The sequence below is a fragment of the Erinaceus europaeus genome, chromosome 16 (assembly GCF_950295315.1).
Source record: "Erinaceus europaeus chromosome 16, mEriEur2.1, whole genome shotgun sequence".
NCBI classification, from domain to species: domain Eukaryota; kingdom Metazoa; phylum Chordata; class Mammalia; order Eulipotyphla; family Erinaceidae; genus Erinaceus; species Erinaceus europaeus.
Genome location: NC_080177.1, coordinates 45909473 through 45923099, shown reverse-complemented (window position 1 = coordinate 45923099; position 13627 = coordinate 45909473). Strand labels below are relative to the sequence as shown.

General features: G+C 42.5%; 1 protein-coding gene across 3 annotated transcripts in view; it reads right to left on the bottom strand.

The window, feature by feature from the left end:
• NEMF (nuclear export mediator factor) overlaps nucleotides 1-1610 on the bottom strand; it is a 79443-nt gene extending 77833 nt beyond the window's left edge. Inside the window, exons 1-3 of one of the 3 annotated variants that reach the window (XM_007537746.3) lie at nucleotides 1238-1610; nucleotides 359-427; nucleotides 121-223 (exon numbers count right to left, since the gene is read on the bottom strand). In XM_007537746.3, coding sequence (XP_007537808.1) covers nucleotides 121-223; nucleotides 359-427; nucleotides 1238-1296 — 231 coding nt within the window. In that variant the 5' untranslated portion in view covers nucleotides 1297-1610. The remainder of the gene's footprint in view (nucleotides 1-120; nucleotides 224-358; nucleotides 428-1237) is intronic. The other 2 variants (XM_060175055.1, XM_060175054.1) reach the window with 2 other exon arrangements.
• Nucleotides 1611-13627: the final 12017 nt, after the last annotated feature.

Here is a 13627-nt window from a genome sequence, read left to right as displayed (position 1 = left end):
TCTCACTTTATCTGCATGCTATTAATAACTGTGAAGGGAAATCAAACACTAAAACATTCGTTGTTTGTGACCAGTTCAAGGGCCTCAAAATTTAGCTTCAAGTACAACTTAAATTTTTACCTTCATCGCAAAACTAGACGGCATCATATTCTTAGGCCACTCAAATTCTGTAGTATGAATTCGTATGCCAGATTCAAGCAAAAGTGTAGCTTTGAAGTCTGGTCTGTAGAAAGAAAAAGTCAAATTTTTCTTTAGGACATTTACCAATGTTAATAAAACAGTCTAAAACTGCAAGTAAAAAAAAGAAAGAAATTCATGTAGTTACTATTAGTAAAACAAGTCTACAAAATGTTCTTACTTTTGAAGACGAATAAGGTATGTTTTATTATCCACATCATAAACATTGTTCACTCTCATGCCCAGCAAGCTGAAAGGAGAAAGAAAGGAAAATGTATCAAATAGTATACTACTATTTGAAACATAATGTCACACCCAATTTAAAGTTGCATTTAGAGGCGGGGCCTACTAATGAGGGGCAGAGTTCTGCCACTCTAAGGTTATGTGTCGATACTTAAGCAGGGAACACAGTGTGAAAGTCATCAGGCATTCAGCCCAATACATAGTTTAGCTAAATGCAAAAGTGGTCTGTCAGCCCTTGGAACTTCTTGCATCCTTGAAAGGGACTCACCTTTTTAAAGGACAGTGTAAAATTTAATCTCTAACAATTAGGAAAAAATGGTGAAAGAGGTCCTGGAAACATAAGAAATATTATTCAGCTCACAACTGGGTAACAGAAACCAGACTACGACTCAAATCTCATTACTTCCATCTAGATCAGCGAGGCCCCGCTGCCTTCGGGAAGAGGTCAAGTATCAAACAAAACAGGTCTCCAATCTGGAAACCTCTGGAGCAAATAAGTACGCTGGAGCCATGGAAACCACCTGGCACTTCCTGTTTTATTAAATGTTTGCTGCTAAACCGGAGTGACTCCGAACGACAAGGTTGGTGCAGGAGATACAAGCTAGCCAAAAGCTGTGTAGGGGTAGGAGCAGATGAAGAGAAAGGCAGCTCCTGGGGTCCCTCCAGCCGCATCTCGAGGAGCAGGATGTCACGCGTTTACCCACCCGGGCCTAGCAGGGTACACAGGAGAGAAGGGAAAAACCTCAAGCTGGTCTTGTTCCGCCAGCCTCTGCTTCCTGCACTCTCTGCACCAGCCTGGATGCCTGTCGTATATTACCTGCTGTTGAGTTCCGCGAGGACCGCGCAGAGGTCTACCGTGCTAAACCGGGTCTTCATGGCGCGGCCAGAGGGTCGCTACTGCAGTTTGTCCCACAGGCTGCCAGACTAGCCGATGCTTCTCTCCTGCGCAGGCGCACTTTAGAGCTAACCTACGGCCGCGCAGAAGACCCAATATTCCTGGAAGCGAAAGAATTGGCGTCATTCTGAAGTTTAGCAGTGATCACTGACAATTCGACTTTTCGTTACACCGAAACAATTCGAAATAGATCCAAAACTACTCTCTTAAAACCTCATGCCTTTCCAGAAAATTTACGAACCAGTCGGTTACCTTGTTTCCTTGTTTTGAGACTCTAGTGACCCCTGCCGATTGATGTAATGAGGCGCCCAACGGGAAGATTTCCTGGTCAAAGTAAACTGACTTTCTAAAATACGTTCCTATTTTGATAGTTTTTCGCTCTCGGAGCATTCTGTGGCGGGTTGTGGGGTTGTCATTCAACTTCCGACCTGGTAACTCCTTGGCAGTGTAGTTAACTGGCATACAACAAGGATCCATAAACATTTGAAAGTATGAATATTCGTGAAGGAAAGAGACAGATAAAAAAAAAAAGTTGCCCCACTGAGGACATTCAGAGTGTGGTGAGGAAAACTGTTGTGCAAGAATGTAAGTGCAGCAGTTTTTAGATACGTGGTGGTCATGGTGTGAGGAGTTAAGAGAGTAACTTTAAAAAAAAAAGTCAGAAGCTCGGGTTTTGTTTTCTATTGCTGGAAAGTCATTTTCTTTTCTTTTTCTTTCTTTCTTTTTTTTTTTTTTTTGCCTCCAGGGTTATTGCTGGGGCTCAGTGCCTGCACCATGAATTCACTGCTCCTGGGGGCCTTTTTTTTTTCCCCTTTGTTGCCCTTGTTGTAGCCTTGTGGTTATTATTGTTGTTGTTGGTGTCGTTCGTTGTTTGATAGGACAGAGAGAAATAGAGGAGGGGAAGACAGGGGGGGGCAGAAAGATAGACACCTGCAGACCTGTTTCACTGCCTGTGAAGCGACTCCCCTTCATGTGGGGAGCTAGAGGCTCGAACCGGTATCTTTACGCAGGTCCTTGCACTTCGCGCCACGCTGCGCTACCGTCCGACCCCGGGAAGTCATTTTCTACAGATTGCACGAGCATCCCCTGTTGGTGCTGAACGTGATAACAACTTTTGTATAAAGACATTTTCAAGATGCTCCAGTAGGGGTCAGCAACGAGGTAGCTCCAAACCCACTAGTTTGCTGAGACACCGGGGCGTTTTAAACTTCAACGAGACGTTAAATAGCGGGGGACAAAGAAAATCAACAATAAAGACGAGTTATACCTTCAATGTTAATGTATACGAATAGGTTCCAGCATGCTGGAAAGGGGCAGTCGTTATTTGGCTCCCTGGATCAGGGAGAGGCAAAAAAAAAAAAAAAAAAAAGGGGTCCCTTGAGTGAGGGAGAACGGCAAAAGAGACAGGGTCTCGCTGTGTTGCCCAGGCTGGAGTGCAGTGGCTATTCACAGGCGCGATCCCACTACTGATCAGCACGGGAGTTTTGACCTGCTCCGTTTCCGACCTGGGCCGGTTCACCCCTCCTTAGGCAACCTGGTGGTCCCCCGCTCCCGGGAGGTCACCATATTGATGCCGAACTTAGTGCGGACACCCGATCGGCATAGCGCACTGCAGCCCAGAACTCCTGAGCTCAAGCGATCCTCCAGCCTCAGCCTCCCAAGTAGCTGGGACTACAGGCGCGCGCCACCACGCCCGGCGAGCAAAAGCCTGCGTTCTAGGATACTAGTAGCTGAGCCTTACGTGACGTCACCGAGGAGGGGCGGGGCCCAGCCCCATTTCCCCCCTCCCCCGCCCCGCTCCGCCCCTCCCGCGAGAAAGTCTGGAAGCTGAATTCGTTTAACGTTGTTATAAGGTTGGTTTCGCTCCTACCTTGCTTACTTTCCTAAATTGATCAGTATGATTTTTTTAATTTCTTTTTTTTTATTATTTATTTTCCCGTTTGTTTCCCTTGTTGGTTTGATCAGTATGCTCTTAATACTCGTAGACTCTTAGGGAAAAAGGAAAGGCAATCATCCTGTTTACAGAAGCAGTTATACCCAAATCTCTTAATTGTCTTCTGCAAACTTTAAGAAGTCCTTGTTACGAAGTCGTATAACCCATAATAGCTGCGCAATATGACAGGGAGGGGAGTACCAAAGGTTAGCCTAAAGGGGTCTGAGGAGTGATCTGCTTTCTCGCTGTCCCTGCGTGGCCGTTGGTCATTATTGTTTGAGAAATGAATGTAGGGGCGGAGGTAGATAGCACAATGGTCATGCAGTCTCATGCTTGGGGCTCTGGAGTCCCAGGTTCAATCCCTGAACCACCATAAGTCAGAGCTGAGCAGTGCTCTGGTTTTTAACAAGTTAAAAATGAAAAAACAAAAACAAACAAACAAAAAAAAAAACTGCAACTGAGGACAAGAGGTGAAAACTGAGGTTCCAAGGAGGTGAAAAGAAAAAAAAAAACTCCAACAGGATACACCAAAGTAAAAGAATCTGGGGTGGGGCGTAAGTTCAGGTCCTGGAACATGATGGAAAGGAGGACCTAGTGGGGGTTGAATTGTTAAGTAGAAAACTGAGAAATGTTACTCATGTACATTGTATATTACTGTCTACTGCAAACCATTAATCCTCCAATAAAGAAAATTTTTTTAAAGACCCCTACGGGTGTGTGTGTGTGTGCGTGTGCGAGCGCGAATAGAAAGCATAATGGTTATGCAAATAGACTCATGCCTAAGGCTCCAAAGTCCCAAATTCAATCCCCTTCCGGGAGTGGGGAAAAAAAACTTCCAACTAGAAGACCACCTTTTTTTTTAAAAAAAAATTGTTTTTGTTTATAAGATGGAAATATTAACAAGGCCATAGGATAAGGGGGGTACAATTCCACACCGTTCCTACCACCAGAACTCCTTATCCAATCCCTTCCTTTGAAAACTATTGGAGAATGGGCCCACTGTCCGGGGAAACTCCAGGCCATTGTTTCCATGAGATCTGAGCGAGTTGACCCCAACTCTCCCTTCAAGGCTGGTTCCCCATCTCTGGAATTTATGAGACTGGACCCCTAGACATAGGCACCTTTCTACACATGCCACCTCCCCCCCCCCTTTCCTTCTTTGATTAAGAACCATGGATCACTGTGTTAACTTTAAAATCCCAGCAAACATCTTAACTGCTCAAGCTGTCTCAGCTTTTCCTCTCTCCTACTGCTCTAAAGTGCCTGCAATTTACCTCTGGATAAACGCACATTGTAAAGCCTATGATCAAACAGTCTGTTGGCAAAAATGTAACTATGCATTGTCTTGCTCTGTGTTTGGGTTAATGGATACCCCAAACCTCCTCTGCCCCTCCAGTTATGGCCTATATCTACCTGCTTTTTCTTTCAATAGATGAATTGTCCTACTGAGGCTTTCCCAGGGCTGACTGCTTGTCTCCACCGAGAACTTTGCTGGGCTACACCAGGACCCCCAGGGGCCGCTTTTGACCTCCGTCTAGTGAGCAGGCAGAAAACTTTCCTATTCTTTATCCCTCTGGAAGTATGGACCCAGGATCATTATGGAGTGCAGAAGGTGGGAGGTCTGGCTTCTGTAATTGCTTCCCTGCTGAACATGGGTGTTGGCAGGTGGATCCATACTCCCAGCCTGTCTTTCTCTTTCCCTAATGGGGCAGGCCTCTCAGGAGGTAGGGTTCCAGGACACATTGGTGGGGTCATCTGCCCAGGGAAGTAGGGTTGGCATCATGTGAGCATCTGGAAAATGGTGACTGAAAAGAGTTAAGATAGAAAGCAGAACAAATTATTGACTAATTATGAACCTAAAGGCAAGAATATTGCAGATGAAGATTTGGGGGGTCTCTGTTTTGGAAAAAGCTAGTAGGTCTATTTTAGGTATATTCCAAGGGGCCCATGACTGTACTAGTTTTTGCCTGAGCCTGACATCTAATATGCAGGTGAACCAAAGGTATTATCTGGGGAGATGGTGTCATAGTTGGAAAAAGGACTAGAATGCTGGGTCAGGGAAGAGAGTTGCTCCCAAATATGCGAAAAGTATATAAATATTGTTAACTGTAAACCCCATTCATTTGATCTGGGGCCCATATTCAGCACAGGAGCCTATGTAACCACTGCATCCCTGTAGGTCTGAGCTCGCATTCTGTGGTCACAGCTAGGAATATTCCAGGCTGCATTAATTTCAGGACCCATCATCCTTAGGTGGTAGGTAGAGTATGCTATCCAACCTCCCTTCGGAGAATGGAACATTCCCTACCGTTGTTGATCCACATTGAGGGAAAGGTCCTGTAGGGGCCCACAAAGGGGTCCATTATGTTGTTCCTGATGGAGATGACCAGTGGCCGTGGCAAGAGGGATCTGTTAGAGGTCTAGGTCCATCATGTCTGTGTGGGAATCCCAGGACTCCCTGACTAGAAGACCTTTTGTTTGTCACTGAAGCAGTCATTCTCATCCCCCCTTTCTCCTAGAAACAAATTTGAACTTTCCCCTCCACCTCCTTAAATTAAAGGTCATCAGAAGAAAGAAAGAAAAAATCTACCACCTCCTGTTACTTCATGGATGTTATCCATCATGGAAAGACAAGTGTGTTGTTTCCTATTTCAAACACAACTGGTCAAAATTTCTCTGTCATTTCCAAACCCAATGTCTGCCTGTCTGTCTATCTCTCACACACATATCTATATAGCATTCTTTGATCCATATATACATATACATACATAAATATCTTACATTTTAAAAGAGATTTCCTTTTTTGCTAAATAATATGCCTATGCTTCTGTTTTCATGGATACACTTACTGAAAGAATGGTTTACAATCACTGCATTTCCTAACATTCTCTCTTCAAGCCACTGCTCACCAACCCACCTAGACTAGTCTTAAGTTCCCAAAGCTAAGTGTCCTAACTGGTAGCTATAAGGTGCCCTTTCAGACCTATAATTTGCCTTACTACCTCCAATATGTACTGTTATATATTTGTCACCACACTTTCTTCACTGATAGCCCTCTTAACCTTTGCTGGTTTCCTAAACCTTTGTTCTCTTGCCATTATCTTTGAGTGATTATATCAATTTAAAATTATATAACTATTTGGGGGTTGGGTGGTGATTCACCTGGTTGAGTGCACATGCACAAGGATCCAGGTTCATGGAGGTGATTATGCTTAGCAAAATAAGGAAAGAGACGAAAGACAGCTACCAGACGGTTTCACTCATATGTGGAATCTAGAGATCTGATTCACATGACCTTGCTTAAAAAAAAAGAATCCAAATAAAACAGAAGCAAGCAAGCAATCTGCTTGTTAGATTTATGAGAACTGTGGTCCGGGAGGTGGTGCAGTGGATAAACCACTGGACTCTCAAGCATAAGGTCCTGAGTTCAATCCCTGGCAGCACATGTACCAGAGTGATGTCTGGTTCTTTCTCTCTCTCTCTTCCTATCCCTCTTATTGATAAATAAATAAAATATTAAAAAAAAGATTTATGAGAACTATGGTGATTATCTTTGGGAGGTTGGGGTGAAGCTATGAAACTTTGGTGGTGGGTGTGGTGTGGAACTATGTATTTTAATCTTGTAACAAACTATTAGTAAAAAAATAAAAATGGTTAAAAACAAACAAAAAACAAGGATCCAGGTTCAAACCTCCAACCCCCACCACCCTCATGAGTGGTGAAGCAATGTTGCAGGTGTCTTTTTCTCCCCCTCCTCTCTTAATTTCTCTGTCCTATAAAATAATACAGTTTTAAAAAAAATTATTAAATTATGTTTATTTATTACTGACAGGAGCAGAATTAGTGAGCTCAAGCTTTTAAGTCCAATGCTGTATTCACTGCACCACCTCTTAGGCCTTTATTATATAAATTCTTAAGGCTTAAATCTTAGCTGCAGTCTGGTGCTCTTTCCAGATCTACATTTAGAATATCACTTTGAAATTACTCAAAGTGTTGAATTCAAATGTGCATGCAAAACTGACCATCTTCCTATCCTTTCCTCCCAATGTCATCTGTATTTCTGTATTTGCCAGTATATTTGGTCACTTCAGAACTTTGGAGTCATCTTTGACCACTATTTTATTAATACCAAATATTTATTTCTTACCTATCCAGTAACAAGCACTGTGCTAGATGATGGAGAAACTGTCAGTGATGTGTTGTGGTCACTGACACAACACGTGGTACAGTAGATAAAGCTGTCAGATGTGACAGACTGATGCTCTAGTTCTTTCTCCCTCATTAACAAATAAGTAAATATTTATTAAAAACAAAAGTGACAAAATTGGGGAGATAACAATGATTTTCTTGCCTGAGGTCCCAGGCTCACTCTCCAACACTATCATAAGCCAGAGCTGAGCAGTGCTCTGGTAATAAATAAATAAATAAATAAATAAATGACAGTGGCCTGGAGGTAGCACATTGGATTAAGTATTAGACCCTCAAGCATGAGGTTCTAAGTTGGATCCCTGGCATCATATATGCCTGAGTGATGTACTAGTTCCCCCTCTCTCCTCCTCCTAGCTCTTTATTTTTTTCCTCTACCATGGTTATTTGGTTATTGCTGGTACTTGGTGCCTACAGGAGGAGTCCACTGCTCCCAGTGATCATTTTGACCATTTTTCCTTTTCTTTTCTTTTCTTTTCCTTCCTTCCTTCCTTCCTTCCTTCCTTCCTTCCTTTTTCTTTCTTCCTTTCTTTCTTTTTTTCTTCCTTTCTTCCCCCTTCCTTTACTTTATAGCATAGAGAGAAATTGAGAAGATAGAGAAAAAGAAAGAGGGAGAGGGCTGAGGAGCCAGCCTAACAATTATGCAAGTAACTTTTAAGCCTGAGGTTCTGAGTTCTCAGTTCAATCTCCAGCATCACTACAAACCAGAGCTAAACAATGCTCTGGTTAAAGAGTGATAGAGACAGACAGACACAGAGAGAAATTTGTAGTACTTGCTTCATTGCTCATGAACATGCCACCCCACCCCTGCAGATGAAGAGCAGGGGCTAACATTTGGGTACTTTTGCACTGTAATGTGTGCCCTTAAGCAGGTATGCCACTGCTTGGCATAACTGCACATATATGAAACAAAGACCAGAGTACTGTTCAGCTGTTTTATGGTGGTGCTAGGGGTTAAACTTGGCCTCTAAGAGCTTCAGGCATGAATTTTTTTTTGCATAACTACTATGCTATTTCTCTAGCTCCTCCCCCATAAATATTTTTTAAGTGACTTATGATTCCTCAACATGCATAAAACTTGTAATTGTAAGCTGTAATAAGTACCATGAAGGAGGAAAAAGTGCTGAGACAAAATCAGTGGTGACAGCAAAAAGGGGAAGAAGGACTTACTTCATTATCTTTTTTAAAGATTTATTTAATTTGTTTATGAGGATGAGAGGAGTAAAAAGAGAACTCTGAAAAGAGAGAACATATGATACCAGGAGTCAAACACAGGACTTCATGCTTAAGAATCCAAAGCTTTGGGTGGAGGGTAGATAGCATAAAGGTTATGCAAATAGACTCTCATGCCCGAGGCTCCCAGGTTCAATCCCCCGCACTACCATAAGCCAGAGCTGAATAGTGCTCTGGTAAAAAAAAAAAAAAAAAAAAATCCAAAGCTTTATTCACAGCACCACCTCCCAAGCCACAGGCGAACCTACTTTAGAGAAAGGTAAGCCATTTATGGGACCTGAAGAATAAGCATCGATTAGGGTACATGGATTGCAAGCCATACGAATTATATGTGAACTGTATAAGAAACTTCTTTTAAGAAAACATTGAATTCTTGAAAGGTACAGTACTTTGCCATGTCTGTGACCCTGGTTTGAGCCTGGCTCCCACCAAACTGAAGGAAGCTTAAGTGCTTCCTCAAGGAGGAATAAGTAGAGGATAAAGGGAATGAGAAGGAAGAGAAAGAGGAGGAGAGGAGGGTAAATTGATTGGAAGTGGAAAGATGTGACAGAATGATAGTTGTTTTACTTTCTACTACACTAATGAAATTTTATTTGGGATCATAAGCCCCTGTTAGAGCACACTTCTCAGTATGTTGTAATCAGTGTGATGAAATTCTCACCAATAGAAAATGACACTGGTATCAGCAATTTCTGTATCACTTACTTAAAAATAAAATCAGTGGTTCTACATTTCTACTATTTTGCCCTTCCTCAAAGCTAGATGGCGCCAGTGCAAATGGTAGCACCCAAGCCCTAGCCTTGCAAATAAGAAAAGTGTCCTAGGCACAAAGAAGTGGAAAGATATTCCATGTTCATGGGTTGGAAGAATTAACATCATCAAGATGAATATATTACCCAGAGCCATCTACAAATTTAATGCTATCCCCATCAAGATCCCAGGCACATTTTTTTGAAAAATAGAAAAAAATGCTACAAATGTTTATCTGGAACCAGAAAAGACCTAGAATTGCCAAAACAATCTTGAGAAAAAAGAACAGAACTGGAGGCATCACACTCCCAGATCTCAAACTGTATTATAGGGCCATTGTCATCAAAACTGCTTGGTACTGGAACATGAACAGACACACTGACCAGTGGAATAGAATTGAGAGCCCAGAAATGAGGCCCCACACTTATGGACATCTAATCTTTGACAAAGGGGCGCAGACTATTACATGGGGAAAGCAGAGTCTCTTCAACAAATGGTGTTGGAAACAATGGGTTGAAACATGCAGAAGAATGAAACTGAATCACTGTATTTCACCGAATACAAAAGTAAATTCCAAGTGGATCAAGGACTTGGATGTTAGACCACAAACTATCAGATACTTAGAGGAAAATATTGGCAGAACTCTTTTCCGCATAAATTTTAAAGACATCTTCAATGAAACGAATCCAATTACAAAGAAGACTAAGGCAAGTATAAACCTATGGGACTACATCAAATTAAAAAGCTTCTGCATAGCAAAAGAAACCACTACCCAAACCAAGAGACCCCTCACAGAATGGGAGTAGATCTTTACATGCCATACATCAGATGAGACTTTAATAACCAACATATATAAATAGCTTGCCAAACTCAACAACAAGACAACAAATAACCCCATCCAAAAATGGGGAGAGGACTTGGACAGAATATTCACCACAGAAGAGATCCAAAACGCCATGAAAAAATGCTCCAAGTCTCTGATTGTCAGAGAAATACAAATCGAGACAACAGTGAGATACCACTTCACTCCTGTGAGAATGTCATACATCAGAAAAGGTAACAGCAACAAATGCTGGAGAGGGTGTGGGGTCAAAGGAACCCTCCTGCACTGCTGGTGGGAATGTCAGTTGGTCCAACCTCTGTGGAGAACAGTCTGGAGAACTCTCAGAAGGCTAGAAATGGACCTACCCTATGACCCTGCAATTCCTCTCCTGGGGATATATCCTAAGGAACCCAACACATCCATCCAAAAAGATCTGTGTACATATATGTTCTTGGCAGCACAATTTGTAATAGCCAAAACCTGGAAGCAACCCAGGTGTCCAACAACAGATGAGTGGCTGAGCAAGTTGTGGTATATATACACAATGGAATACTACTCAGCTGTAAAAAATGGTGACTTCATCGTTTTCAGCCGATCTTGGATGGACCTTGAAAACATCATGTTGAGTGAAATAAGTCAGAAACAGAAGGATGAATATGGGATGATCTCACTCTCAGGCAGAAGTTGAAAACAAGATCAGAAAAGAAAACACAAGTAGAACCTGAAATGTAATTGCCATATCGCACCAAAGTAAAAGACTCTGGGGTGGGGGGGTGGGGAGAATACAGGTCCATGAAGGATGACAGAGGACCTGGTGGGGGTTGTATTGTTAAATGGGAATCTGGGTAATGTTATGCGTGTACAAACTATTGTATTTACTGTTGAATGTAAAACATTAATTCCCCAATAAAGAAATAAATTTAAGAAAAAAAAGAAAACTGTCCTAGGATTTGCCCCAAGAAACAAGTTTCATAGATGACTTAATGGGGCTGAACTGCCTTGCTAGCCTGGTTACTCCCACCTCTGGTCTGTCACATGAGAAGGAAACACTACATGGGGTGGATGTGGGGTTTCCCTTTGTTGTTGCAACCTACATTTAAAAAATTTTAATTTATTTTCCCTTTTGTTGCCCTTTTTTATTGTTGTAGTTATTGTTGTTGTTGTTATTGATGTTGTTGTTGTTGGATAGGACAGAGAGAAATGGAGAGAGGATGGGTAGACAGGGTGGAGGAGAGAAAGACAGACACCTGTAGACCTGCCTCACTGCCAGTGAAGCTGGGGGCTCGAACTGGGATCCTTATTCAGGTGCTTGTGCTTCACGCCATGTGCACTTAACCCGCTGCGCTACCACCCGACTCCTGCAACTTACATTTTAGTCTAAATAATATAGGGAAGCTCATAGAGAAAAGCTCTGGGGGCTGGGTGGTGGTGTACCTGGTTGAGCACACATGTTACAATGTGCAAGAACCCAAGTTCAAGTGCTTGTTCTCTACCTGCAGGGGGAAATCTTTGCTAGTGGTGAAGCAGAGCTGCAGGTGTCTCTCTGCCTTTCTTCCTCTTTATCCTCCCACTTCCTTCTTGATTTCTGGCTGTCTTTATCCAATAAATAAATAAAGGTAATTAAAAAAAAAAGGGGGCCGGGTGGTGGCGCACCTGGTTGAGTGCACATGTTACAGTGCACAAGGACCTAAGTTCGAGCCCCCGGCCCCCACCTGCATGGGGAAAGCTTCACAAGTGGTGAAGCAGTGCTGCAGGTGTCTCTCTGTCTCTCTCCCTCTCTATCTCCCCTGTCCTCTCAATTTCTGGCTGTCTCTATCCAATAAGCAAATAAAGATAATTTAAAAAAAAAGAAGAAGAAGAAGAGGAAAGAAAAGAAAACCTCTGGATAGTCAGAACTTGAAAGGACAGAACCAAAGGCCTCCAGGCATCCACTCCCCTCCTCCCAGGGGGATGAGACCTACTGTCTCAACCTTCTGAAAGAAGATATGAATCACTATATAGTTCTAATCCTGTATTCTCCTACTGTGTGTCTATATTCACATCCACTTGCATTATAATTATGTTTTATATAAGCATATGTGCTCTGCTTTCTCACTGTTCACTATGTATTTGGTGGGAGCAAAATATTTATTTATTTATTCCCTTTTGTTGCCCTTGTTTTATTGTTGTTATTGATGTCGTCATTGTTGGGTAGGACAGAGAGAAATGGAGAGAGGAGGGGAAGACAGAGGGGGGAGAGAAAGATAGACATCTGCAGACCTGCTTCACCACCTGCGAAGGGACTCCCCTGCAAGTGGGGAGCCAGGGGCTAGAACCAGCATCCTCATGCTGGTCCTTGTGCTTTGCACCATTGGCGCTTAACCCGCTGCACTACCGCCCGACTCCTATCTTTTTTTTTTTTAATCTCTTTTTAAAAAATATTTATTTATTTTCCCTTTTGTTGCCCTTGTTGCTTTTATTGTTGTAGTTATTATTATTGTTGTTACTTATGTCGTCGTTGTTAGATAGGACAGAGAGAAATGGAGTGAGGAGGGGAAGACAGAGAGGGGGAGACAAAGACAGACACCTACAGACCTGCTTCACCGCTTGTGAAGCAAGTCCCCTGCAGGTGGGGAGCCGGGGGCTTGAACCAGATTCCTTATACCCATCCTTGCGCTTGGCGCCACATGCACTTAACTCGCTGCATTACCGCGACTCCTGGGAGCAAAATATCTTGATGCATAGTAATTTAGGATAATTTGAGTTTCAATTACACTTAGCCACCACATTATCATTCTATACATTTCATCTGTGTTATTTTTAAGTATATGCATAATATTTAGTGCTAAGTCAATTATACACATAATATCAAATCAGTGCTTTTATCTTGTTTATGTGACTTTCTCCTCAAATTTTATTGAAGTGTAATTGACAAATTTATAAAGGATTTAAAGTATACAACATGTGATCTGGGATGTGGTACAGTGGAAAAAGTATAAGACTCTCTTGTAAACCAACATTAAATTACTAATAAAAAATGGAAAAAAAAAGACGCTAGACTCTCAAATATGAAGTCCCAAGTGTATGTGCTAGAGTGATGCACTGGTTCTTTTTTTTAATATTTTTTTCCCTTTTGTTGCCCTTGTTGCTTTTTTTGTTGTTGTTGTTGGATAGGACAGAGAGAAATGGAGAGAGGAAGGGAAGACAGAGAGGGAGAGAGAAAGATAGACACCTGCAGACCTGCTTCACCTCCTGTGAAGGGACTCCCTGGAAGGTGGGGAGCCAAGGCTCAAACCCACATCCTTAACGTGGGTTACATCCTTGCGCTTGGCGCCATGTACGCTTAACCGGCTGAGCTGCTGTGCTACTGCCTGACCCCCCGACTCCG